Source organism: Electrophorus electricus, chromosome 23 (assembly GCF_013358815.1).
Source record: "Electrophorus electricus isolate fEleEle1 chromosome 23, fEleEle1.pri, whole genome shotgun sequence".
Lineage (NCBI taxonomy): Eukaryota > Metazoa > Chordata > Actinopteri > Gymnotiformes > Gymnotidae > Electrophorus > Electrophorus electricus.
Window position 1 is genome coordinate 9,219,653 of NC_049557.1, and position 23,919 is coordinate 9,243,571.

Consider the following 23,919-nt stretch of genomic DNA (forward strand, 5'->3'; position numbering starts at 1 on the left):
ATAAGCTACTGTCTCCTTCTCCTTCTCCTTCTTCTTCTTCTCCTTCTCCTTCTTCTTCTTCTTTCCTCCTCTGTATTAAGAGGGAAAAAAAACCTCTTCTGCGTCTGAAAGGAGGAGACATGCAGTAGAGTCTCTACTCAGCGGCCTCGAAGTCGCAGACAAAGCTGCTTTACATTTCATCTCATGTCACAGCTTTCAGTATCGTGCTTGTTTTGTATGAAATGTTTAGACCACGCATTTTTGTCCACGGCCTAGCCACAATAGCTGGGAATACAGAACTCTTTGTAAAGAGTGGAATTCTCTAAAAAATCTATATCTAACAGAACGCTGAGACTAACAGTTCTAGGTCTTCGTAACCTAGTTACAACAGATCTGGCCTCGGTTCATATCTCAGGCCTAAAATAAAATAATAGACTTTTGTTGGTTTGTTTGTTTTTCATTCAGATTTTTATCAAAGGTAAACTGTGTTTATATACCTAATGTTTAAACTCTAAAATGAACTGGCTGTACATAAGAGACATTGTGGAAGACTGATGAAGTAGCCTAACGTTTACTCAGGTACTTGTTTTCTCGTATTTCTTGCATTGATGAATATACAAGGACTACCCTCCTGAACTCTTGCGTTTAAGTTCAACGTGTATAATAAGAAATAGTCGCTACAGTAATCCTTGCATGCTCTTGAGAGGTTTAGATTGAAGTAGCTTTGCATTCAGTGCAGTCCATAACCCTTTTCCCCTGATCCCTGGTTCCTGATGGCGTCAGACGGTCCAGCTCAAGTAGTTAGAAGGCTTCAGACGTCTCCCACGTTGCATGTGCAAACGATGCTAAAACAACAGTGCATGCGGTTCTTCGCTTTGGCTGGCGTGGTAATCACAGTAAACTGCAAAAAAAAGAAAAAAAAATGCCCGTGGAATGGGGGCTTTCGTGGGGATTTGGGCCACAGAGCAAAGCACATTTTGTGATTTTCTGAATAATAGCGGTGACGTGACTGCAGCTGTCCGGCATGCTCTTATACGCAGACGGCTGCCATTGTATTACTGGATCTTGTCTGTGGTTTTTGTCATAAGACGACAGTAGCTGTGAATCGTGCATAACTGCATAGTAGACCGATAAGGCCGCAAGTATCCACATCCATACGTCATTACTAGTGTTCTCACTCTCGCTGTGTTTGGTTCAGACAGACTTGTGTGTATCCATTGCTGTGTCTGTTCGCTCTCGCTCTCATGCTCGCGCTCTCTCTCTCTCGCTCTCACACGCACCAGCGATTAACGGCGCGTGAGAATTACTCGGGGAAAACGGTGATTGTGACAGAATGTCATAGGATAGCGTTCTTATGTCACATTTCTAACATTTTTTGTGATTTTTGTTTGTTTTGTTTTGTTTTTCTTTGCTTTTTTTTTTTTTTTTGTTGTTTTTTGTTTTTTTGCAGATCCCTAAAGCGTTTGGCTGGCGCAGGCGAGACAGGGCAAGCGTCCTTGCGTGAAACATCTTTAAACTCTAGTCAGAGGTGCTGTGTAAATCTCCCCGTGGGGCAGTTCCATTCTAAACACACACTCTCCATCATCTACGGCAAGAGGCGAAAAAACAAAAACAAACTACTTGGAATGTTTGTCTGAGCCTTGGTTTTGTTTGTGTTTGTTTGTTTGTTTGTTTGTTTGTTTTTCTGAGCATACATTTGCTGCTGCTTCTCGTACGGACCCAGACCTTTAAGCCTCGTGCGCTAACTGCTCGCTGTGACCACAGAGCCCGTAGTTACACCCTGCAGGCGCACGTAGTCATGGTAACGCGGTCGCTTCTCCACGTCTGCTGCGGCCTGGCCTGCAAAAGAGCCTTCTTAAAAAAAAGTTCTATTTCTTTCTTTCTTTTGGTCACTATTCTTTTTGATGAACATTATATGGGTGCGGAAGGATTGACGTGTTTGTGTGGGGGGTGGGGGAAAGGTCTGATCAGACAGAATAAAACCTCCGTGCGGAGGAGGTCTCCGAGGCGTCGCGTGGCTGGTAGACGGGTAGGCCCGGCTCCCTCACGCGGCACCACCTCTAGCTGCTTTTTTCTCTCATTCCCACGCTCACTCTCTCTCGGCTCTGGTCCATCTCTTTGCGCCGCTCCTATCCTCTCCTTTTCCCTGCGTCCCTCCCGTCCTCTGGACGTAGCGGACGTAGCCGCGTCTCGTGCGGGCGCAGTACGTGTCGGTGGTGTTTGCGGCTGCCGCTGTGTTTCTACGCTTGCATGCTTGCCCTGTGGTTGTGTGTGCGCCAGTCCCTGGGGTCTCGTCCTCCAGCAAGCCCAGGCCTTCAACTCTGATGGCCCGGCTTGCTTCTTCAGTTGTGTTTGTGCCTGTGGTTTACTTTTTACTATTATTAAAATTATATAAATTTTTTTATTTAGTTTTGCTGGTTTTTTTTGTTTGTTTGTTTTTTGAGATTTTAGATCTGCCACTTATGCATGGCCACTTGCTTCAAGTTCTTTTATTATTAATAATCTGAAATTTTCTTTTGAGTTTTTTCAGTGCTTGACCTTGTTTTACAGTGTTTACAGTTTGATGTTGAACACAGATATTTACCTCATGTCAAATAGGTTTCGGGCTGCTGTTTGAATGGGCTCTGACTAACAGTATTGGTGTTTATCGCCATTCCTGAGGAAAGAGTATTGCTGTTCTGAGCCATGTGTGTATTCTCCACGTGTGTGTTATGCTTTCCAAGTCCCATTTCCCTGGACCCCTTCCCATAAACTTCAGACTGCCACTCGAGGTGTCAAAGCTCTGTGATTTCAGTGCTGACCACAGTCAGTTGGTTCCAAGTTGTGTTTACTGGTAATAATAGAACTTAGTTATACTTCAATTTTCAAAACAGAAACATTGTAAAATGCATAAACTTTTTATGTGGACATTTAACAAATTAAAGACCATTGTGAAATATGTTGCGATATGTGTCACAATGAAAGTGCCCTTTAAAAACAGTTACATGCAGATGGAGGTGTTTGTGTGAGCTGGTATTATATAGCATATATTGTATCTGGTTAAAGATTTTTTTGTGCACCAGTAGATGGCAGCAAAGTGCAATCCAAGTTTCCCAGACTAGTGCCATGTGCTTCAGTCCTCATTCACCAGGAAAAATATTACATGCTGTATAAATCACAGGTTTACACACATTATTCAAGGCTTCTTTGTCTGTTTAATGAACATTTTAACATTTGAAACTTATTTTGTATGGTTTTGTCCTCCTCATATAGTTGATATTAAGGAGGACCATGAAGGTCACAGTCCTTGTGCGTGTGTGTGATTCCTGCACGTTATTCTGTTTTATTCTGGTCACCCACCACTTCAACAGCTTCTCAGGAGGACAGCTGGACACCTGGACACTGCCCCGATCACAGTTTAGCAGGACACGTTTACAGCCTTACATCTCACTTGCACAGTCATGGAATTTCGTTATTTCAAAAGAAAAGTGTAAATAATAATAATAATAATAATAATAATAACAAAAACAAACAATCACTTAATTCTCCTTTACAACACCCTGTTCTATAATGTTTACAAGTTTCAAATTCAAAATGGTACACTAATGGCTCAAGACTGCCCTAACAGAAGCGACAAATGTTAAACTACAGCAGTGTGTGAGTAGCTCAGGGCAGGGCCTGGCGTTTCCAAGACAACAGCTCAACATTTTGTAACTGCATTATAGTCCCTGCTCTGTGCACTCTAAAAAACAGAAAACGCTCACTGACGTCTGAAGTGTGTGAGCGTTAACAACGCCATGATGCACTGGTTGGTTCGCTGCCGATTTAACGCTTGCCAGCCACCACTCGGCTCCTGAAGGGACTGCTGTGTGACCTTGAAACGTTCAGAACTGTAATGCATAGCGTCTTTTCTAAACGTATGCTTGGTTGATTTAAAGAATTGGCAGCTGCAGTTCTGCCCAGTGTGTGTGTGTGTGAGAGAGAGAGACGGCACAGGCATGCAGATGACCGGTGTCCTGCCTCCAGGGTCCCTGCACGCTGGGCCTGGAGGCACCCGGGAGGGGTGTAATTAGTTCAGCAGGTGCACGCTGGGAAGGCCTGATAAAGAGGAGAACTCCTTACATCACTTCCTCTGTTTGTTCTGGACTTTTATTTTCAAGCTATGGAATGCAACGCCTCTTAGAAGCTAAAGAATTCAAAACAAGTCCATCAAGTCTGAAGAGCTTTGTTCCTTTTTTAAAAGATATGTTTTGCAACCGCACCCGAATATCACAAGACTACCAGACCACCCCCATCCCCCCCACACACACACATGCCCCAAAACCCCCACAGCTGCTGCCCATCCCCTGGTTTTCCCAGAATTAATTTCCTATGTAAGAGTGGGTCATTCTTTTGATGGGGATCATTCCTTTCATTGGGTTCGAGCTCTGTCTCTGTATTTATAACTACTCTGTTCCACTGAGCTGGTTTGGTTCATTTAAATGCTATTAGTACAACTAACCACTAAGTAGTTGGTGTGTACACAGACAGAGAGATTTCAGTCATCAGTAAATATTGACAATTGTTGAGTGAAATTATGAAAAGCAGAAGTAATGTAAATCTTCAGGTCTGCTGGACGTGGCCCTTCAAGCAGGAATATTCATCGCTGGGCGCCCAGTTGGCAGGCGGGCCATAAAGTATGAGATGTGGCCATGACACTCAGGTACAAGACAAAACAGCCATGATTGGTCCAGCAGGAGATCACGGGGGGATATACTGTGCTTGTCCATGCTGCCGCTGGTCTGGAGGCGAGAAGATGGAAGTCCCGAGAGATCGTGCGCTTGGTTCCCCAGACAGATTCCTCAGAGCTTGACCCAAAATGCAAGGCGGAAGTGTAGGAATCTCCGTCCCCTCTATATGAAGATGATATTTTCCACTTAATTCCAAAAGAAAGCAAAATAATTGGGTGAGGAGTTTACCTTAAGAAAGGCAAACAGTTCATAGATGTTTCTTTTTAAGCATGACTTTAATAAAGGTCGCTCACTCCAGCAGTGCAAAACCCCAAGGCAACTTCTTGGTTACAGCTTTTTGCAGGGAGGGGTCCGAAGTTCTCAGACGTCCGCTGCATTTATTTAAGCAATATCTGGTAAACAGGGGAATTCATTTTCAGCAGTTATCTCAGTACACATTCTGTTGGAGTGGGGGAGTTCTTTTCCTGGACCTGAGAGGTATTCCAGGGCCATCCAGATCCTCCCAGCCAGTCCTCTCAGAGTCGGGCCAGGGCTTAGTGCTTCACCCGCTTACAAAGGATTTTTAGGGGTCACATCTAATTTTTCTTCTCTGTGATAAGTATACATCACAGAATGCATCTTTCATTAAATAATGTATCGGTAAACAAATGATTTTTAAAAAGAAAGAAAGGGAAATGCTGTACTTGGCGATCTTTGGGAGAAACTGATTCTCCTGGCACTGGTTGGCCTTTCTCTAATATGTCAATCAGGACTGACGCAGATCCGTTTCCTGAGCCGGTGAGATTTTTATTGTTCTGACAGTGCAGACTCCTGTATCTCCATCCACCAGCACTTCCTGCTTCCTGTTACACAGGAAATGCTGAACTGCTTCCCCCACTCCTTCTGTAGTCCTGTAGACTTCAGTTTAACTTTCTTGCCCTGTTATTCCAGAATGGCATGTTTCTTGCATAGTCGTTGTAGGCTGCTAAGTATATATTGTTGTGAAAAATAGCACAGGTGACAAATCTTTTGGCTGTCCTGAAAATCATTGTCTTAGACAGCTTTATAAAGTGTGGATTTATTTAGGTTTTTAAATATTTAGTATAATTTATCCACAAGTATGGTAGGTGACCAGGAAATGAAGTAGTTCCACAAAAGTAGAATACATATTAAATATAAGTACGTTTAATGTCTGAATTCCATATTAAAATATTGAGCAATATTTGGCCAGAATGATTAGCCTAGTATATTTATTCTGGAGTATTTATTTATGTATTGTAAATTATATGTTTAATCCATTTCTAGATGTCTAAAGCTTGGATTTTCAAATAGCAATTATATACAAGTTTTGAAGAATCTTTTCTACAATACTGTCACTATAGGACTAAAATATCTTCCACAGTCTAGGCAACGTCTGGTGCTCCCATATGTGATAAGTACTTCAACGAGTCCTGTATGAACCTCTGCAAAATCATTACAAAAACGTGCTCAAATAACTTGCTTTTGGCCCTCGGTGATAGCAGTGGACAGAGGGACATACGCAGCTCTGCGGTTAAAGGCTTGTGGGTACTCTAAGCAGGATGGAGCCTGTTCTTTACAGCCGTTTTATCAGTCCCGAACACACACAGGAATTCCGGTTTGGGAATGACCGTCCGATTCCCTACTTCCACAGGAAGACAGAATAAAAACCTCTTAAACGACAAAGCTATTTCAGTTCTCTTTAGTTCGTCCAGGGGCACAAAACACTATCCACTTGGAATGGGAACAAAATCAGACGCTGTGCAGGATTCTTCAGGTTAACTGTTTTCCTGTAATCAACCGCCTCGGGTTCGGAAATAATAACAGGTAGAGTATATCACTGATGGCTCTTTTCTCACATTTTATCATTTGAATTCATATTGTGTCTTGCGACATGCTGAAAGGCCTAGACAAGCTTATTTTATAACTATCACTACATTTTCTTAATTATCATTCAGATTTGTGTGCGCAAACTCTAACGGGAAACCCGCTCTGATCAGCGCCACTTTTCATTACGTCACTAAAAAACTAAATTAAAAAAGCGACTACCAGAGAACATTATTATAATTATTGATAAAGATGAGTAAAAAAATTTAGTTATTAAAGAAAACCTCGAAAGAAAACGCTGTCTTAAAAAAGCAAGTGGTGATAATTCAGGCAGCTAGTGTTGGCTTGCTTAATGAAAAAAAATGCTAAACTTGTAAAATAGCGCCATCACTTGGCAATAATTAACATATGGCAAGATTTCCAACTACGTGTTTGAATCAACGGAGGTTTTTTGTTTTTTTCTTTGCACGTGTGCATATGCAGGTAAACATTTTGCAAATATTTTTTTAACTTTAGCAGTATTTCGTTATTTGTGGACTTAGTGTTGTAAAAGACATTGCACGAATAAGATTAATTTTGCATTGCATTTTAACTGCAGGTTTCCGTGTAAAATTCTTAGAACATGCATTATTCTTCCTGTTGCTTTTTGTTGTTGGACATGTATATTGTTTTCCCGTATTTTACTGTCATTGACGCTACAGACTCAGATGGCGCGTGCTCTACCTATGTGATAATACAACGCAGGGCTTCTCGTGCATCACGTTGCTACTGAAACATGCTGTTTGCGTGTGTCACATGCAAAAAGGATTTCCAAGTTTCTACTCTTTGACGCGGTCAGCGTGGCCCTGGCGCGCTTCACGGTGCATTATTACTTTTGGTACGCGCTAGGCCTCAAACTCGTACCGTGAGTAATAATGCACCGTGGCGCGCACGCACCCGCCACCGACACGCCGCAGCAGCACGTTTGGAGTGAAGAGCATTTTCCGTCCAAGAATATCGTTGTTACGCTACATAGTCGTGTAATGTATAAAGAGGCGTTAAATATGCATTTTTTGTTTTGAATGTTGGATTTTTCATGCTGCCGCAATTATCACGTCCTAGATTTGGTCTGAGCGTGTCGTTTCTTTTTGTGTTGAACTTTGTGTGTTAAACACAGCCATTGTAACTTGTTAATTACTGAGGGACAAAACAAAAGCGTCAAATGTGTGTGACTTACGATGCATGCACGACAATAAATGTTTTGTACGGTACGGCATTGTTTTGCTTTTATTATCTGATGATGGTATATTGAATAAGCACGCGCGGCACACAACAAAATGTGTATACATTTGGCACACAGCTATTATTTTCAAAAGAAAGTTGAGTCACAGTACTGGAAGTCCCGTGCAGTAACAACCCATATCCTAGGCTGTATTCTTATATGCCTAATAGGTAGGACTTCTTTTAAAGTGTATGACGTCACGTGGTTACACTGTTGCTAGCAACCAGTAAAAAACAGTCTGGGATGCAGGGCTAACCAGCATGGACGGAGAGGAAACGGGAGTCCAGAACATGAGAACAGGCGACGTTTACAGGGTGGACAGAAATCTCCCCAAACGTTTCAACCATCCAGATTGCTTTAAGGGCTACGGGTGAGCTGCGCCAACCACGGGCCCGCTTGGGTCTGGACCGGCCGACCTTTCTAGTGATGTAAAGAATGCATGTACTCGATGTTAAACCGGGCTTCCTTCAGAAATAACTAGATAGCTAAAACACTTCTAATATTTGTACATGCTAAAGTAACTTAGCATTTATTTACGTTGTTTGTTTGTTTGTTTGTGTGTGTGCGTGCGTGCGTGCGTGCGTGTGTGTGTGTGTGTGTGTTGTGACTGCTAAGAGGCGTATAAGATTGTCTCAGATCATGAAAACATTAATTGCGTTTGCTTCACTGAAATAAAGAAATTTGAGGTGAAATTAGAGGTTCGAAACACCGGGCACTCCCGCAGTCCATAAAGTTCACATCAGACGTGTGTAGTCAAATCAATACTTCGGACAAAGAATTGTTACTTTAAAATAATTACTACTCAAGTAGAAGTAAAAGTAGTCATTTAAATTATGACTTCAGTAAAGGTAATAAATAATCTAGAAAAAAAAATTCAAATCTGTATTTATAATGTTTCCATCAGGCACGGTTTTAAGTAACAGCAGTTAAGTGTTGTAATAAATATGCATGACCTATTCATAAATAATTCAAAAATGAATATATAATTCATGAATAATACACGTAAAATAAGTGCAAACCTTTCGCCTATATTTGGCCTCAGGGACATCCCTCTTCAGTGTTCAGCAGTAACCAGCTCCTCTTTGCTTTGCACGGCTGTTTTTTTAAGTATACAAGTAGACACACCGCGGATGGTTGTAACACTTTTTGTTTTGGTACCTATAACTCACAGAATATTTGTTAGAGCTCTCAAACGTTTACACAAATCATTGTTAGAACCTGCCCCACTACTGGGGTAAGTTGTAACAAGAGCGAAGATTTAAAAATAGCATCTATATCAGTTTGTTGTGCATATGCCATCACTTCAACATCTTGTAGTAGTAGATAAATACAATCACATAGTTACTTTGTCATACGATCCTGACACAGGTGTACAGAAACAATGAAAAGTTTATTCACAGGCACGCCTTCCTGTGCATAGCAACACAACACACATATGAAAGAACTGATACACTAAAAACAAAATTCCTAGACTTAAGTCTAAACACGCTAATCTGCACCTGTCAGATGCTTAGTAGGCCTGACTCATGTGGAGTAAGTCCAAAAATACAAATCTGTAAGCAGTCAACATATCCTCCACACACTGAATACTTTTAGACCTCTGTAATATCCCACACGCAGCTGTCTTGGACCTGGTCCACTGAGGTTTTGTAATTTCTTAAAGAGACACATATTAAAGTTAACTTATTTCAACTTCAGCAGTACAGACTTGGTCTAAAATTTGTTTTCTTTCCTGAAAATCAGTGTTTTGACTGTGAAATCTGCACAGTTTTCCACACAGCCCTGCAATTAAACATGCAGAGTCAGGAAGGAAGTTGTCATACATGATACTGATCACATAATTCTGAGGTCATCCCTTATTGGTAAAAGTGATGCTGTTACAACCATACAACCATCCCCAGTCTCTCCTATACTGGAACACCACCACCGAAAACTATGGGGGACAGAGAAATTATGAAAACATTTGTTACGAGGGTAATCAACACATTTGATAATGAGAGTAATCAAGACATTTGTTAATGAGGGTAATCAAATTAGATATGAAAAATGCAGCCTGATTTAGGCAGCACTGAAACCCAAATCTAATACGTCCAACACACAATTTCTTCTCAGATGAATTGTAACTCTTGCTGTTATTGTCGAATGCTGTGACATCTCCTCATAGGTTACGTTTAATGCGTTTCTTTTTACTATTCATTACTATTTAATTCATTACTCATTACTATTTCATTACTTTATTCCACACAGGTAACGTTCAAAGGTACTGGTTGCGGTTACCATTGTCCGATTGTTGTCTCACTGCTCTGTATTTCTGTGAACATCGGTGTGGCCAGGGGAAGAAAGGTTCTAGCTCATTCTTCTGAACTGGATGTAACCCGAAAGCTGCTTTGCTGGGGGTCAGTGTTCCTCCAATAGCAAGATGTATTTCTGCTCTAAGTGTCTTTTGAATAAAGCACAATACAGTACAGCCAATCAGAACAGAGCCTATTTTTGTCTTAAAGGTGCAGTAACAGAAACAGCTGATCCAAACAGTTCTGATTGTGCATCACTCAAAAAGCACCCAGAGCTGAAACAAGAACTGCAGTGTCAGTGGGCTGAATAGGCTATGCAAATTAATTTGTTCTCATGACTTCAGAAAAACAATGATTTCAAAATGGGCTGTTTTTGCAGTTTAGATTATGATATAAACTGTATGGACTGGGGACGTGAATAAAGTGTGTTTTGAACTTTAATAATATTGACATATTACTTCAGAATTATTCTAATAAAGCAAGGGTACTTCAGTTTTCCATGATAGAGGCTCTTTAGTGGATTAAGTGTGCAATTTAATTATTATGGCCATGACACACAAGTTGAAAAATATAAATCTAATATTGTCTAATATTGCTCTACATTACTGTAAAAGTCAGTGGCAATGGATGTAAGTGACTTTAAAATCTGAGAAATGTCTATTCATACTGGCCCAGTATCTATGATCTCTGACCTGAACAGTAAAATACTACATTTCTGATTAAGGCTTATCCAACTTTATAATGTGATAGGTACATTGATAAATAAACAAAGTTTGCATTGTATTTTCAGATTGACTCACACTGACAAAGCAGTGTAGTAATATACCAGTTCAGCCAGGCCTGACATGGGTGCTTGTATGTTTATTAAAAATCTGTGCACTGATTTGTCTAGAACACTATTTTTGCCGTGTATAAAATTTGCATACAACTACAGGAGGTCTTTAAACAGTTATTTAACCAAGGATAATCAACTATGTCAGTATTGTCCACAGACCTCTAGAGACACTCACTCACAAGAGAATTGCCTTCATAACGCTCATCGTCTTCTACAGGAAGAAAGTTCACCCACTCTATCGAACAACAAACCAGACATATGGCAGCCAAAAGCCTACGGTTCACGAAATGCCAGTAAAGCACTTCTCAACATACAAAAAAGCATGTTTTTCAGTCTTAATTCTTACCGCAAGCTTGCGGTCCCATTGTTCAGCTATGTGTCTGTCATTTCAGACAACCTTCCACGGAAGCCGGCGGACATTTTCTGAGGACCTTTTGCAGACTGGAATGTTCCGAGATAACGGCTTCAATACGGCACTAGAGAGGAGTGGGATCACTGAGCCCAACGCCATTGCCGTGTTCCAAGATAGAATAACCTTTCACCTTTCAGACCACATTACCAAAATCAATCAAACCGAGTCTAACGTGGACTAAATACAGCGTAGCTAGTCAGGCACACATCCTGTATCCTGTGTAAGTTTTTTTTTTTTTTTTTTTTAAGAAAAATAAATGCAGTTTGAATGATGTTACCTTAAATATACACCCATACATTGATGCCCATACACTTTAGGAACATACAGTGGTTGATGCAGATGATTTTGCCCATGTAATTGTGATGTGAATTTCCTGTTCCAGTACATCTCAGAGGTATGCTACTGCATGGAGATCTGTTAGCTGGGCACAACAGGCATGTACAGTTCAGTCTCTGTCATTTTCATGGATTCAGTTTGTGACAATGCTTGTTTTGCTTTTTTCACACGGTAAGTTGTCCTGTTCCAACTGTGGGCATCACCAGTGGTTGGGTATCATGGCACTGCGGAAGTGTTCAAGGGCTGTTCAGTTGGCATTAGGGCTTTATGCGCACCGAGAACATTTCCCGCATGCCCACAGACGCCAGCAACCTGTATTGGTGCCACCTGACAGGTGGACTCCTGATGATGTCATAGCGTCATATCATAATAAGCTGCTGCCACCTGCATATCCCCAGACCGGGCCATGTTTTTCTGATCATCACATGGATGACTGTGGGACCACCATCACCTGTCAGTTTAGTTGGCAGTTAGCCGTTATGCGAGTACTTTTTGTTTTTGTGTTAACATGAGTCTGGCCACTTTCTTCAGCCACTCAGCAATTGTTTTTTTTGGCGGGTTTCTGTGCCGCACCACCCTCTGGTGGGGGGTGTAGCAGGTCAAAGTGCCATGGGCACGCCTGCACCTGAGATGTTGCTGCTTACATCTCACCTGTTGTAATGTCTGATCCAGCAGGAAGGAAACCTACAGGCCACGTCTGCATATGTACTGCATTATAGCCACATGACTCAGTGTTTGTGAAGTGGACTATTTGTGTTAATGAGAAGGTGTTCCTAATTAAATGGCCACTAAATGCATCAGCCTGGTTTCAAATAGTTAAAACAGATATTTGGACACCTTTAGTGACTTCTTAAATAAAGCTTAGAGATGTAATAAGAGATTAAAACATGATTCAGCTTTCGTCAGAAATGTTGATGTGTTTCAGAATGAGCCTAAGTCACAGCAGCTATATTTAAATGTAGTTGCCTTTATTTGGTGTTGTACAGAAACTGAACAATAGTCCGCGTGAATGGTGACATCCAGTCAGCACTCCCATTCACCGCACACCAACACAAACTGGAAACCGTCCAACCATTATTCATGATTATAAAGACCAACGTACAATGAAGCACATAAGAAATACTGTGGGGAATGGAATAACAAGTATAACTGAGACAACAGCAGTCAGAACACAATGCAACCACGCCCCCCTCTCTCTCTCTCTCTCTCTCTCTCTCTCTCTCTCTCTCTCTCTCTCTCTCTCTCTCTCTCTCTCTCTCTCTCTCTCTCTCTCTCTCTCTCTCTCTCTCTCTCTCTCTCTCTCATACATACATACATACACACACACACACACACACACACACACACACACCATACCTCAGCCAGGCTGTGGGAATCTTAACTCCTAACAGAATTCCTTTCCTGCTGGCGGCCGCTGCTGCTAACACTGAGCATGTGTGGCAGGTGAACAGTGTTACAGTATTAAGGGTTTTGGTGTCTTCCCTGTTCCTCCCTGAAGCGTGTAAGCAGCAGAACGTTACTGTCCAGAGAGCGGGACTGTCCCCAAGCCTCCAGAATAGTCAGAAAGTAAAAGGCACTTCAAAACATTGGAACAAAATCCAGTGTATTGTATAATGTAATCATACACTTGCGTCAATCTTTAACAACGGAATGAAAAAGGCCAAAGTACAGACGTTTGGCTCCGTAAGAGCGACCGCTGCAGACTTCTCTGGTGATGTTTTGTTTCGTCTGGCTAACAATACAGGCCCAAGTAACGAAGAGCTAGTCTGCAAAACACACAGCAGACTTACGGGTGAGCAATGGTCCACACACACACGGCAGACTTACGGGTGAGCAACGGTCCACACACACACGGCAGACTTACGGGTGAGCAACGGTCCACACACACACGGCAGACTTACGGGTGAGCAACGGTCCACACACACACGGCAGACTTACGGGTGAGCAACGGTCCACACACACAGCAGACTTACGGGTGAGCAACGGTCCACACACACACGGCAGACTTACGGGTGAGCAACGGTCCACACACACACGGCAGACTTACGGGTGAGCAACGGTCCACACACACAGCAGACTTACGGGTGAGCAACGGTCCACACACACACGGCAGACTTACGGGTGAGCAACGGTCCACACACACACGGCAGACTTACGGGTGAGCAACGGTCCACACACACAGCAGACTTACGGGTGAGCAACGGTCCACACACACACGGCAGACTTACGGGTGAGCAACGGTCCACACACACACGGCAGACTTACGGGTGAGCAACGGAGAGTCCAGGCAAGGCATTTCAGTTGCCTCACAGAAATTGAAATAGTTGCATAGGCAAGAATCAGAGTCTCCTTCCACACGAAGGAAAAAAAATCAACTGGCATAAATATATATTTTATATCTATATATCTATATATCTATATATATATATATATATATATATATATATATATATATATATATATAGAGAGAGAGAGAGAGAGAGAGAGAGAGAGAGAGAGAGAGAGAGAGAGACAGAAAGATTTTAAGGAAAACAATTAGATAAACATTGAGAATGTCCATATGGATGGAAAGTCTGACTTCCTTGAAGTGAACAGAAGGCGTGAGAGGAATGAGGGGAGAAAGGCTTTGCGTATGAGCAGCTGAGGGCACGGGCCAGAACCCTGGCGGAATGGGGCACAGTGTGGTGAGCTGAGGCCCTACAGTTCTGTGTCCTGGTATTTGTGGGTGTCAGAGTAGTAGCTGCGCTGCTCCGCCAGCCACCGCCGGTAGTCTTCCTCGCCGGTGTCCTCTTTGCCTGGGCAGGGCTGGCAGCTCTCCAGGTACAGTGGCCTGGAGGGAGGCGTCTGCGGTTCGGGCCGCGTGCTGGACCTGCACGCAGACACGCGGGGGGAAGTTAGCTTAGGTTGCGGAACGCTAGCACCACTGCTGTTGCTGAATCGGGCACAGGATCAGGCAGGCGTGGCAGGAGCCCCGAACAGATGTCTTTTCTGGGTTACAGAAGCATTTCTAACCCCTGGGGCAAAACAGGCTCTTACCCAATAGGCTGTGGTCTGCTGTGGTCCAGTTTCTGGGATTTTATAGGGGCAGCATAGATGTCTGGGTGCTTCTGGGCAATCTCCAGCTAGCAGGACAGGAGATATTTTTATGCACACTTCATATGTCACATAATATTTATTAATACATTATATTACTAGGCCACGATCTTAAAAAGTGCTTGATCACAACAGGTGTAAGCGTGCGTGCACATGCACCCGTGTCGTCGTTACCCTGGCATTCTGGGCTTCTTGCAGCTCCAACATCCTCTGTGCCCGGGCCATGTGATCCATCTGCTCGAACGCTCTCACCTTGCCCAGGAAGGACTTCTGGGAGGGGTCCTCGGGACTCAGGTCTGGGGGCTCGCGTTCCCTGAGGGGCGGGCTGTCCACCAGGCTTCTGGGGGCGCAAGGTGTGGAGTGGGGCTTAAGGGCTGTGGGGGGCAGTGGCGTTCCGGCGGTGCCGGGTGAATGCTGGGAGCGGAGCTGCTCGTCGCTGGTGGGATGGCTGGCGTGGGGCTCGTAGACCCGGGGCGGGTCGATGTGCTGGATCAGCGCCTCGCTGACTTTCACCTGAGACACAGTTCACTCTGGGAGTTAAAACCAGGAGAGATCTTGGCACTTAGGCCAAGCTCGCATCACCCAGCCCACACATGGCAGTCTGTTGGGAATGAGGTGAGTATCTAAACAGCCCAGGAATACACATGACAGACAGACACCCATCAACCCACTGACTGACAGACTGATCGACTGTGAAAACAACTTCCTCCATTACCACGTTAGCAGGCATGAAAGAGCCAACTCTAACTGACAGATACCGGGGAAACTTCCAGAACACTGCAGAACAGACCTGTAGTCTAAGGATTAATGATTACACCGTTCATGGGGGCCTTTCTGTTTTGTTTAACGTTTGTTTAACTGATGTCAAGGTTCAAAATGTGTGTTTTCGTAGTTCGGTAAACACAAATCCAGTAAAATCGTCACAGCATAGCATATTCTGCACAGAGAGGGGGACGGCGACTATTGGACTCAGTTTCAGTGTCATAATAATTGCAAGAACAAAGTTTTGCTCATGGCAGTCCTGAGCATTAGTCCCTTCCTAGATTCCCAGATTACTTTAACAAGGATAATCTGTTGATGTGTTTGAAGTATGCTATGACATCACAGGACTGCAGGGGGCATCAGAACACCAGAGCATACCACTAGGCTGGTCGGCGGGGGTGGGTGGGGGGGTGGATGGCACTATACTCACTCGAGATCAGACCATCCTTTAAAGGGGAGCAAAAGACCAGGATGTCAGATGCTCTGTGGTCATATTTAATATTTAAATATTTAAATATTCAATTTATTTAAAAATAGGCCCTGTTCTGTAACTGCATATGACCTGAAAACTACATGTAATACAAATGCAATGCAACACAGAAAGCATGCTGAGTCCATGAAGACCTTTGAAAACTGCCAACCTACTCGGACTCTCCCGGGAAGACGGCACCCAGCACTTGGGCACCGGCGGCTGGGGACTCACCCTAGAGGGTTCGGCGAGAAAGGTGGACATGAAGGGAGGAGTGATGTCGCCAGGCGTTTCTCTGCTGGCTGCAGCGGCACGCGGAGCAAGGCGGATCTCTTGACTGGACTTCCTGAGGATCTGTGAGCAGGCAGGGACCAGAGGGAGCAGGGCCAGAGGCAGCAGGGCCAGAGGGAACAGGACCAGAGGGAGCAGGGCCAGAGGGAGCAGGACCAGAGGGAGCAGGACCAGAGGGAGCAGGGCCAGAGGGAACAGGGCCAGAGGGAGCAGGGCCAGAGGGAGCAGGGCCAGAGGGAGCAGGACCAGAGGGAGCAGGACCAGAGGGAGCAGGACCAGAGGGAGCAGGACCAGAGGGAGCAGGGCCAGAGGGAACAGGGCCAGAGGGAACAGGGCCAGAGGGAGCAGGGCCAGAGGGAGCAGGACCAGAGGGAGCAGGACCAGAGGGAGCAGGACCAGAGGGAGCAGGACCAGAGGGAACAGGGCCAGAGGGAACAGGGCCAGAGGGAGCAGGGCCAGAGGGAGCAGGGCCAGAGGGAGCAGGGCCAGAGGGAGCAGGACCAGAGGGAGCAGGACCAGAGGGAGCAGGACCAGAGGGAGCAGGACTTCTCAGAGGTCTGGATAAGCGCTGGTGTCAGCAGACTTCAGAGACACAGCACGAATGCACAAGGCGAGATACACGCGATCCCATTTGTGATTACTAGGATGGCCTGAGAAGAAGTCTGAGTCTTGTGATTTGTATTGCTTATCAGTTAGGAATGCTGTAGTCACTATCTCTGAACACTAGGAGGCAGAATAGATTGTTTTCGATGTACAGTGTGTCTTTCAGAGTGAACTGTGAAAAACATTTATGTGTTGCCTGATGCATGCCGGTGCATGCCAAATAATAACGTCGTGTGCAGCCGTGGAGAGCAACACAGACTACAGCCTAGTACTAATGTATGAAAGAACTGGTGAAAGTGCCAGTGAGTGAGTTGGTGGTGTGTGTGTGTGTGTGTGTGTGTGTGTGTGTCTGTGGATGTAGCTGTGAGAGAGAGAGTTTGCATACGTGTGTGTGTGTGTGTGTGTGTGTGTCTGTGGATGTAGCTGTGAGAGAGAGAGTTTGCATACGTGTGTGTGTGTGTGTGTGTGTGTGTTTTCTGACCTCCTCTGGCATGACAGGCTCAGAGGATCTGCTGATTGCAGACACTCGCTGGTGCTCCAGTGGCTCATCGAGCTCGTTATCAGTATAAGCTCCGCCCTCGTCCGCTGTGTCATCATAGTCACTGGTCACGCGGCTGTCCATGCTCAGGTAGTCAGCGCTCATTGCTGACAGATATGACATGTGGTCGTCGTGGAGCTCAAGGTCCCCTTCTGTCCCTTCCAGCTAAAAGAGACACATGATGGATCTTGTGTACAGAGAGGAGTGGAAAACAAAAACAAAAACAAAAACAAAAAGAAGGCTGTAGAGCACCACCAAAGAAAGATGAACAGTCAAGAGCACAGAAAAAAAGTGAGAAGGGTGGAACCGTGAAGGGTGAAACCAGGAGTAAGGCGTGTGGTCCTTACCTTCCCCTCCGAAACCCACACGGACTGTGTCTGCTGGTGCCTGACGCACTCCTTCACGCTGCCGTACCACGCGTCGTTGGCGGCGTTCAGATCGATGACAGCTAGCACAGCAACACGTGCAGGGAGCATGATTCACAGAGAGATGAAGTGTGTGTGTGTGTGTGTGTGTGTGTGTGTGTGTGTGTGTGTGTGTGTGTGTGTGGGTGTGGGGCGGGGACAGAGAGAGAGAGAGTGTGAGAATCAAGACATTTGGATTCGGTTCCTCCACAGGTTCAGCTACTGGTCTATTTCTGCATGTCTGTCTGATTGGTTTTGACTTGTGGAACATGAATGAGGATCATCCTGGTATCTGCTGAGCAGGAAATATCAGCACTGCTGTGTACCGCGGAAATCCAGTTAATATTACACATAATGTATAATATTTCATATTATTACACACACAACTATAAAGTATAATATTGTACATTAACACAAATAAAATGTGCAAACTGTAGGTTTAACTGCTTAATTTGTTACAAAGAAACATTACAGCACTACATACGTGACACATTGCTTTAAACATACTGATGTATTCACTCCATTATATGAACGATCACACTGGAGAACCCAGGTGCTGAAAATGAAAACAAATCTTCCTACCTTTCCACCTGAGACAGTTTGTTACGGAAAGAACTGGGTCTCATCTTTGAGGGCTGTTCCACAGGGCGCGTTGAGGCGGTAGGGGTGTGACTGACCTGTGAACAGGTGTGAGCAGGACTTCTTGAGCTTGAGCGCCTGATCGTAGAGTTTGCGGGCGCTGCGGTTGGAGTTGGGAACCAGTCGCTGTCGCATGGCCTTCACGGTGGGCTTGCTGTCTGGGTTGAAGAAGATGACGATGGGATACCACTGCGTGTAGTTCAGCGTGTCCACGGCTTTGGGAGTCACATCCAGCAGCGCATGCTTGTCCTGGACACGGAGCAAAATGCACGGTCCGTTCGGCCGCATTATGACTAACATCAGCGGATGCTTGAAGAAGCGCTGGGTTGCAACCATGGCAACTATCCTCACCCTGTTTAGCTGTAGTTTATTTTGAGGGTACCCGTGTGCATAACTCCAGGTGTGAGTGTGTGTGTGTGTATACATAACTCCAGGTGTGAGCGTGTGTGCATGCATAACTCCAGGTCTTAGTGTATGCGTGCATGGATAACTCCAAGTGTGAGTGTGTGTGTGTATGCATAACTCCAGGTGTGAGTGTGTGTGTGCGCGCATGCATAAATCCAGGTGTGAGCATGTGTGTGTGTACGGATAACTCCAGGTGTGAGCATGTGTGTGTGTGTGTGTGTGTGTGTGTGTATGTATAACTCCAGGTGTGAGCGTATGTGTGTGTGTATGCCCCGTATGAGTAAACTAGGTGGTGCATGTGCATTACCTGCTCAATGATCTGCCTGATGGTGTTGAGCCTCACCACTCCGGAGGACTTCTCCGACCCTGCGTCTTTGGGCTCCGTTTCTGATGAGCACACAGCGTACAGCTTATCCGACCGCAAAACCTTCAACACACCGGATCTTAAAAGGTTACAAAAAAAACTTCCTGGCTGCCATTTGCATAAAAAGGGTACGTGAACTCCGAGCAGCGGGGCGTCGCAACGGCTGAAGGTCGCCGACGCCCTCGATGCTCCGTGTCTGGACTCCGCACGGCTGCACTCACTGGCGACGACGAACTCGTCCGGGAGCTCAGCGGCCAACTTCTCGCAGGCGGCGTCGGCGATGGGTCCGAACAGCGCCACAGGCCTCCTGAAGCCCGCTGCGTACAGAAGGAGACGCGAAGAACCAAGAGGAGCCTTATAACGCCAGCAGAACCACACCAGAATCTGAACCACAGCGCCACGTGGCGGCGGCCGTCGCGCGTTTCGGACACGGGACCGAGTGTACGGATTTAGCCCTCCGAGCAAACGAACCCTGACCTTTATTAATATTAGTGCATATTTAAGTTTGGTTCTGCTGTAAATGCAGCATTGTGAAGCACTAAAACATCTGGAGCATTTCCCCTGGGAAAGACCATGGCGGTCACTGCTAGCATACACACAGTCTCCTCCTCCGCCCTCATACACTCACTATTCCAGCCCATTAGATGTCACCTCAGTGTAAGAAGATTCAGTGCTTCCTCTGACAAAAAATCTGAAGAACAGACCTCATGATCTTCACAAATGTGCGGAGTTTCTACATGTATACGTCGGTGAGTGAGGCCTGTACTGTACTGTGGGGCCACTATTCATGCTCCACATATTCATGTCACTTGGCCAGTGAAACCACTGCACCTCTCAGGGTTTAATTACTCTCCCGAGACCCGTGGGCCCCTCACACACATCCGCAGTGCAGGTTCTTACTCTTGTTTCTGGCTGCCTCCACTCCATCTAACCCCCCCCCCCCCCCTCCCCGCTTTACCCCTCTGCCCCACTTCCCCAAGGAGCCCACCTTCTCTAAGCACCACCCGTTCGTAGGCGGGGAAGCGGGTGGAGGAGAGGCCAGTGTTCACGTCGTCCCGGCCTTTACGTACGTCCTTCTTCTTAGACGCCCTCTGACCGCGCAGCCTCCAAAAATCAGCTCTGTCACTGCCTGACCCTTTGTGAGTGTGCTGAACGTTAGTCATCTGATCAGCCCTGCGCACGCGCACACACACACACACACACACACACACACACACACGGGCAGATAAAAGGGACAATGAGGAGACAGTGAGAGAAAAAAGGAGGCAAGTTAAACATAGCGGCCCGATTCTGTGAACAGAAAACCCACACTGAGCTAACAGTGGGTCCCTGAGTCTGAGACCAGATTCCAGGCCGTCAGTTTGCTGGTTAAAGTGCACGGAGCTCCTGTACTTCCCAGAGTCAGTTACTGAACCAGAACCAGAACACTGCATCACGCAGGGGGGCCTGTGCCCACATCTTCAGCGCTGCTATCTTTCCTGGTCCGTTTCACACAGCTGAGCTGCAGACCTCCAGTGACCATTAGGAGGGGCTGATCCATCATCTTCACCCAGGGGCAGGGCTTAGCTCACCTGCTCTTACTGGGAATGATGCCCTTTTCCAGGAGCTGCTGGTCCTGGCCCACACGGATGGCCAGCCAGTTGCCCAGCTTGCCGTCGTACAGAGTGTCCACCACCTTGAAGACGTCGCCCCGGGAGAAGCCCAGACACTGGGGCTGCTCCTTCTCGTACCTGAAGTGCGTCCGGATGAAGAAGGAGTCCCCTCGCCCGGACGCCAGGACGCTTTCATAAACTGGGACACACAGAGGCATGTAAGCTGCTCTTTAGCTTTAGCGACCAAACATGCATGCACGCACACACATACACACACACACACACGCACGCACGCACAGACGCACACGCGCACACACGCACTTCAAAAGGCAGAGCTAAAACTGGTTCAAACTGATCTGTGCTGATTGGCAACAAGCTGGTACATCCCTAGTCTTACAAAATATCTGTGTGTGGGTGTGTGTGTGTGTGTGTGTGTGTGTGTGTGGCCACTTTATAAGAGACACCTGCTCTTTCATGATTGGAAAATCCCTGTATGGAAATTAATCATGTGATCTCAGAGTGCAGTGGATCAGGTTCAGTGTGAATCCACATTGGAATGAGAAAATCCAGCAGTCATCGGTGCTAGATCAGCTGGAGCCAGAATGGGTCTCTTGTGCATATAAACATCTCATGGACGGAAGAGGATAAATGTCAAGAATCGCTCTGACGAACGGGCGTGGCGCGATCAAGCAAATTACAACCAGATACAACGCTGGAGCTCCAGGTAACGTGTCTGAATGCATAAGGCGCGGTCCCTTAGCATGGATGGGCTTATAACAGCAGACAGCCAGTTCCAGCCGTTGCTCTCTCAGGGAAACAGAAAGGCAAGACTGTGGTGCCAAAAACGCACAAAAACTCGATTGCTGAGCAGTGGAAAAAAATCGTCTGGTCAGATCAATCCAGATTTCTGTCGCGCCGTGTTGACGGGAGGGTTCGAATCTGGCACAAGCAGCATGAATGGATGAGGCCTTCCTGTCAGGGGTCAAAGGTTAAGGCTGGTGGAGGTGGAGTGATGGTGTGCGGAATGTTTTCCTGGCACACCCTGGGTCCTCTGATACCTGGTGATGGACGTTCGGACAGTAAGGCATACCTGAGCATTGTGGCTGACCGAGTTTATCCAGCTGTTCTCCCTATAGCAGAAGGACACTTTCAGCAGGACAATGCCCCTTGCCACGAAGGCCATTAAAGTCATGGTTTGGTTCCAGGAACACGACAGTGAGGCTTTCTTGCTTCCCTGGCCTTCACAGTCCCCAGATCTTAATCCTGTAGAGCCGCTCTGGGGCGAGGTTCAGAACAGCTCAGTACCTCCATCTAATTTGTGGCAATTGCGAGAAGCGATCCTGTCCGCATGGGCCAAGAGTCCTGCAAAACGATTTCAACACCTTGTGGAATCTCTACACACACACACGATTAATTACTGCCACGATGAATTACTGTAGTTCTGAAGGCCAAAGGATATCCAACGCAACACTAGATGGGTGTCTCTATTAAAGTGGCCATTCAGTGTATGTGTGTTTGAGCATGGTGTGATATGTGTGATATGTGTAGGAGGAGCTGTGTGTGTTTGTGTGTGTGTGCGTGTGTGTGTGTTTGCATGTGTTTGTTTGCTTGTGGTGTGTCTGTGCAGTATATCTGTGTGGGTGTGGTTTTTTTGTGTGGTGAGTGTGATGCATAAGAGTGTGTGTGTGTGTGTGTGTGTGTGTGTCTGTGATTTATCTGTGCAGTGTGTAAGTGTGTAAAACAGAGAAACAAAGACCATGAAAAGAAGGTGAGAACCTCCACATTCACATGTCAGTGATCATGTTCCCACAGTGTGATCTCCTTGGTAAACGCAGTATAAATGTCCACATAGCATACAGGTGACTGGTGAACCGTGCAGGTCTCAAGTTACAACACCAGTGATTAACTGCATAACACTCTGTCTACTGTCTGCTCTCGTCTGTCTCCTGCTTCACAAGCCGTAAACACACACACACACACACACACACACACACACACAGACCACACACATATGCCGTGAACGGCTCACTTAACATGCAAACTGTACAGCTGGTGTGTATCCAAACACACACATAACACAGACACACAGGACCAAATGTGTATGTCAGTTTTATGTGCTAGAGTAGGTCAGTGCTAGAGATGTGAGTAGAAGAGAGGTTAGTGAATATATGCATGTGTAAGCTGTGTGTGTGTGTGGGGGGGGGGGGGGGGGCATACACATGATGGGATGGAGGGACTAGTATGTTGTTGATCTCTACCCTGGCAAGCTGTGTGTGTGTGTGTGGACTTACCCTCTGCTTTACTCTGGGCTAGTATGGTGATGTTCTCTCCTCTGGGAAGCTCCAGTAGAAACATTACAGCCTCCTCACGCACAATGTTCCTAAAGTCCACATTATTCACCTGCAGGAGCCAAACGCAACCTTATTCACCTTTATGGAACGCACACACATACACACACGTATACATACATACACACACACACACACACCACACATGCCGCCATATACACACACATGCACGCACATGCACACAATCAGATATATGCACACACACACACACACACACACACACACACACACATACACATGCATGCAAAAAAATGCAAATAACAAACACAAAAGGATGTGTGGAGTCTGCGTGCAACATTTGAGTAGTTTTCAGCAGAGGCTAGTGCTCCAAGACTCGCAGGACTTTACTCCACATATGTACCTTCAGGATCTGGTCACCCACACGCAGGCCCTCCTCTTCAGCTGGGCTGCCCTCCTGAACGCCCGCGATGAAGATGCCCACGTCGTTGCCGCCGGCCAGACGCAGACCAACACTCTCGCCCTTCTGAAAGCTAACCATCATGGTGTTTGGCCTGAGGGTGAGAGAGAGAGAGAGAGAGAGAGAGAGAGAGAGAGAGAGAGAGAGAGATGGAAGAGAATTAGTTCATATCAGGTAGGTATCAAACCCCACACTTCACTGTGACACTTAACTACCCACTACCCTACTATGCACCAAGCGAAATGCTAACAAACGTATATTTAGAAAGAAAAATATCTACATTGATTAGCTTGTTTATTTCTTCTTTTACAGGGACATGCTAATTCGTTTGAGCTTTCTCTATAAA

At 45.8% G+C, this 23,919-nt stretch overlaps 3 protein-coding genes and 1 long non-coding RNA gene across 9 annotated transcripts in view; 2 read left to right on the plus strand and 2 right to left on the minus strand.

The window, feature by feature from the left end:
* fnbp1a (formin binding protein 1a) overlaps positions 1-4,216 on the plus strand; it is a 23,749-nt gene extending 19,533 nt beyond the window's left edge. The window contains exon 19 of the mRNA XM_035522108.1: positions 1,430-4,216. Coding sequence (XP_035378001.1) covers positions 1,430-1,437 — 8 coding nt within the window. The 3' untranslated portion in view covers positions 1,438-4,216. The remainder of the gene's footprint in view (positions 1-1,429) is intronic.
* A 2,152-nt stretch (positions 4,217-6,368) lies between these two features.
* On the plus strand, positions 6,369-12,447 carry c23h9orf116 (chromosome 23 C9orf116 homolog). Its single transcript, XM_027014391.2, has 4 exons — positions 6,369-6,512; positions 8,023-8,143; positions 11,117-11,192; positions 11,292-12,447. Exons 2-4 carry the CDS (start codon positions 8,034-8,036, stop codon positions 11,490-11,492), a joined length of 387 nt encoding a protein of 128 aa, XP_026870192.1. The 5' UTR covers positions 6,369-6,512; positions 8,023-8,033; the 3' UTR covers positions 11,493-12,447.
* On the minus strand, positions 8,150-11,324 carry LOC118240690. Of its 2 annotated transcripts, none has more exons than XR_004775564.1 (3): positions 11,246-11,324; positions 10,051-10,213; positions 8,150-9,706 (listed from the first exon to the last, which is right to left on the minus strand). It is a non-coding gene; the product is annotated as an uncharacterized LOC118240690 (long non-coding RNA). The 2 variants fall into 2 exon arrangements; XR_004775563.1 differs by lacking the exon at positions 11,246-11,324 and adding an exon at positions 11,079-11,134.
* A 1,656-nt stretch (positions 12,448-14,103) lies between the features above and the next one.
* LOC113580041 (tight junction protein ZO-2) overlaps positions 14,104-23,919 on the minus strand; it is a 42,017-nt gene continuing 32,201 nt past the window's right edge. For 4 of the 5 annotated variants that reach the window (XM_027014342.2, XM_035521813.1, XM_035521815.1 and 1 more), the window contains exons 11-23: positions 23,517-23,667; positions 23,099-23,207; positions 20,787-21,006; positions 20,204-20,388; positions 19,437-19,532; positions 19,159-19,238; positions 18,485-18,695; positions 17,751-17,851; positions 17,347-17,568; positions 16,206-16,325; positions 14,915-15,253; positions 14,684-14,769; positions 14,104-14,516 (exon numbers count right to left, since the gene is read on the minus strand). In XM_027014342.2, coding sequence (XP_026870143.2) covers positions 14,345-14,516; positions 14,684-14,769; positions 14,915-15,253; positions 16,206-16,325; positions 17,347-17,568; positions 17,751-17,851; positions 18,485-18,695; positions 19,159-19,238; positions 19,437-19,532; positions 20,204-20,388; positions 20,787-21,006; positions 23,099-23,207; positions 23,517-23,667 — 2,092 coding nt within the window. In that variant the 3' untranslated portion in view covers positions 14,104-14,344. The remainder of the gene's footprint in view (positions 14,517-14,683; positions 14,770-14,914; positions 15,254-16,205; positions 16,326-17,346; positions 17,569-17,750; positions 17,852-18,484; positions 18,696-19,158; positions 19,239-19,436; positions 19,533-20,203; positions 20,389-20,786; positions 21,007-23,098; positions 23,208-23,516; positions 23,668-23,919) is intronic. The other variant, XM_027014344.2, reaches the window with a different exon arrangement.

Coding starts and splice junctions, on each gene's coding strand:
- c23h9orf116 (XM_027014391.2), top strand. CDS start 8,034: ATGGACGGAGAGGAAACGGGAGTCCAGAACATGAGAACAGGCGACGTT. Junction 8,144..11,116: donor GATTGCTTTAAGGGCTACGG/GTGAGCTGCGCC, acceptor CGTCTTCTACAG/GAAGAAAGTTCACCCACTCT. Junction 11,193..11,291: donor CTACGGTTCACGAAATGCCA/GTAAAGCACTTC, acceptor CTGTCATTTCAG/ACAACCTTCCACGGAAGCCG.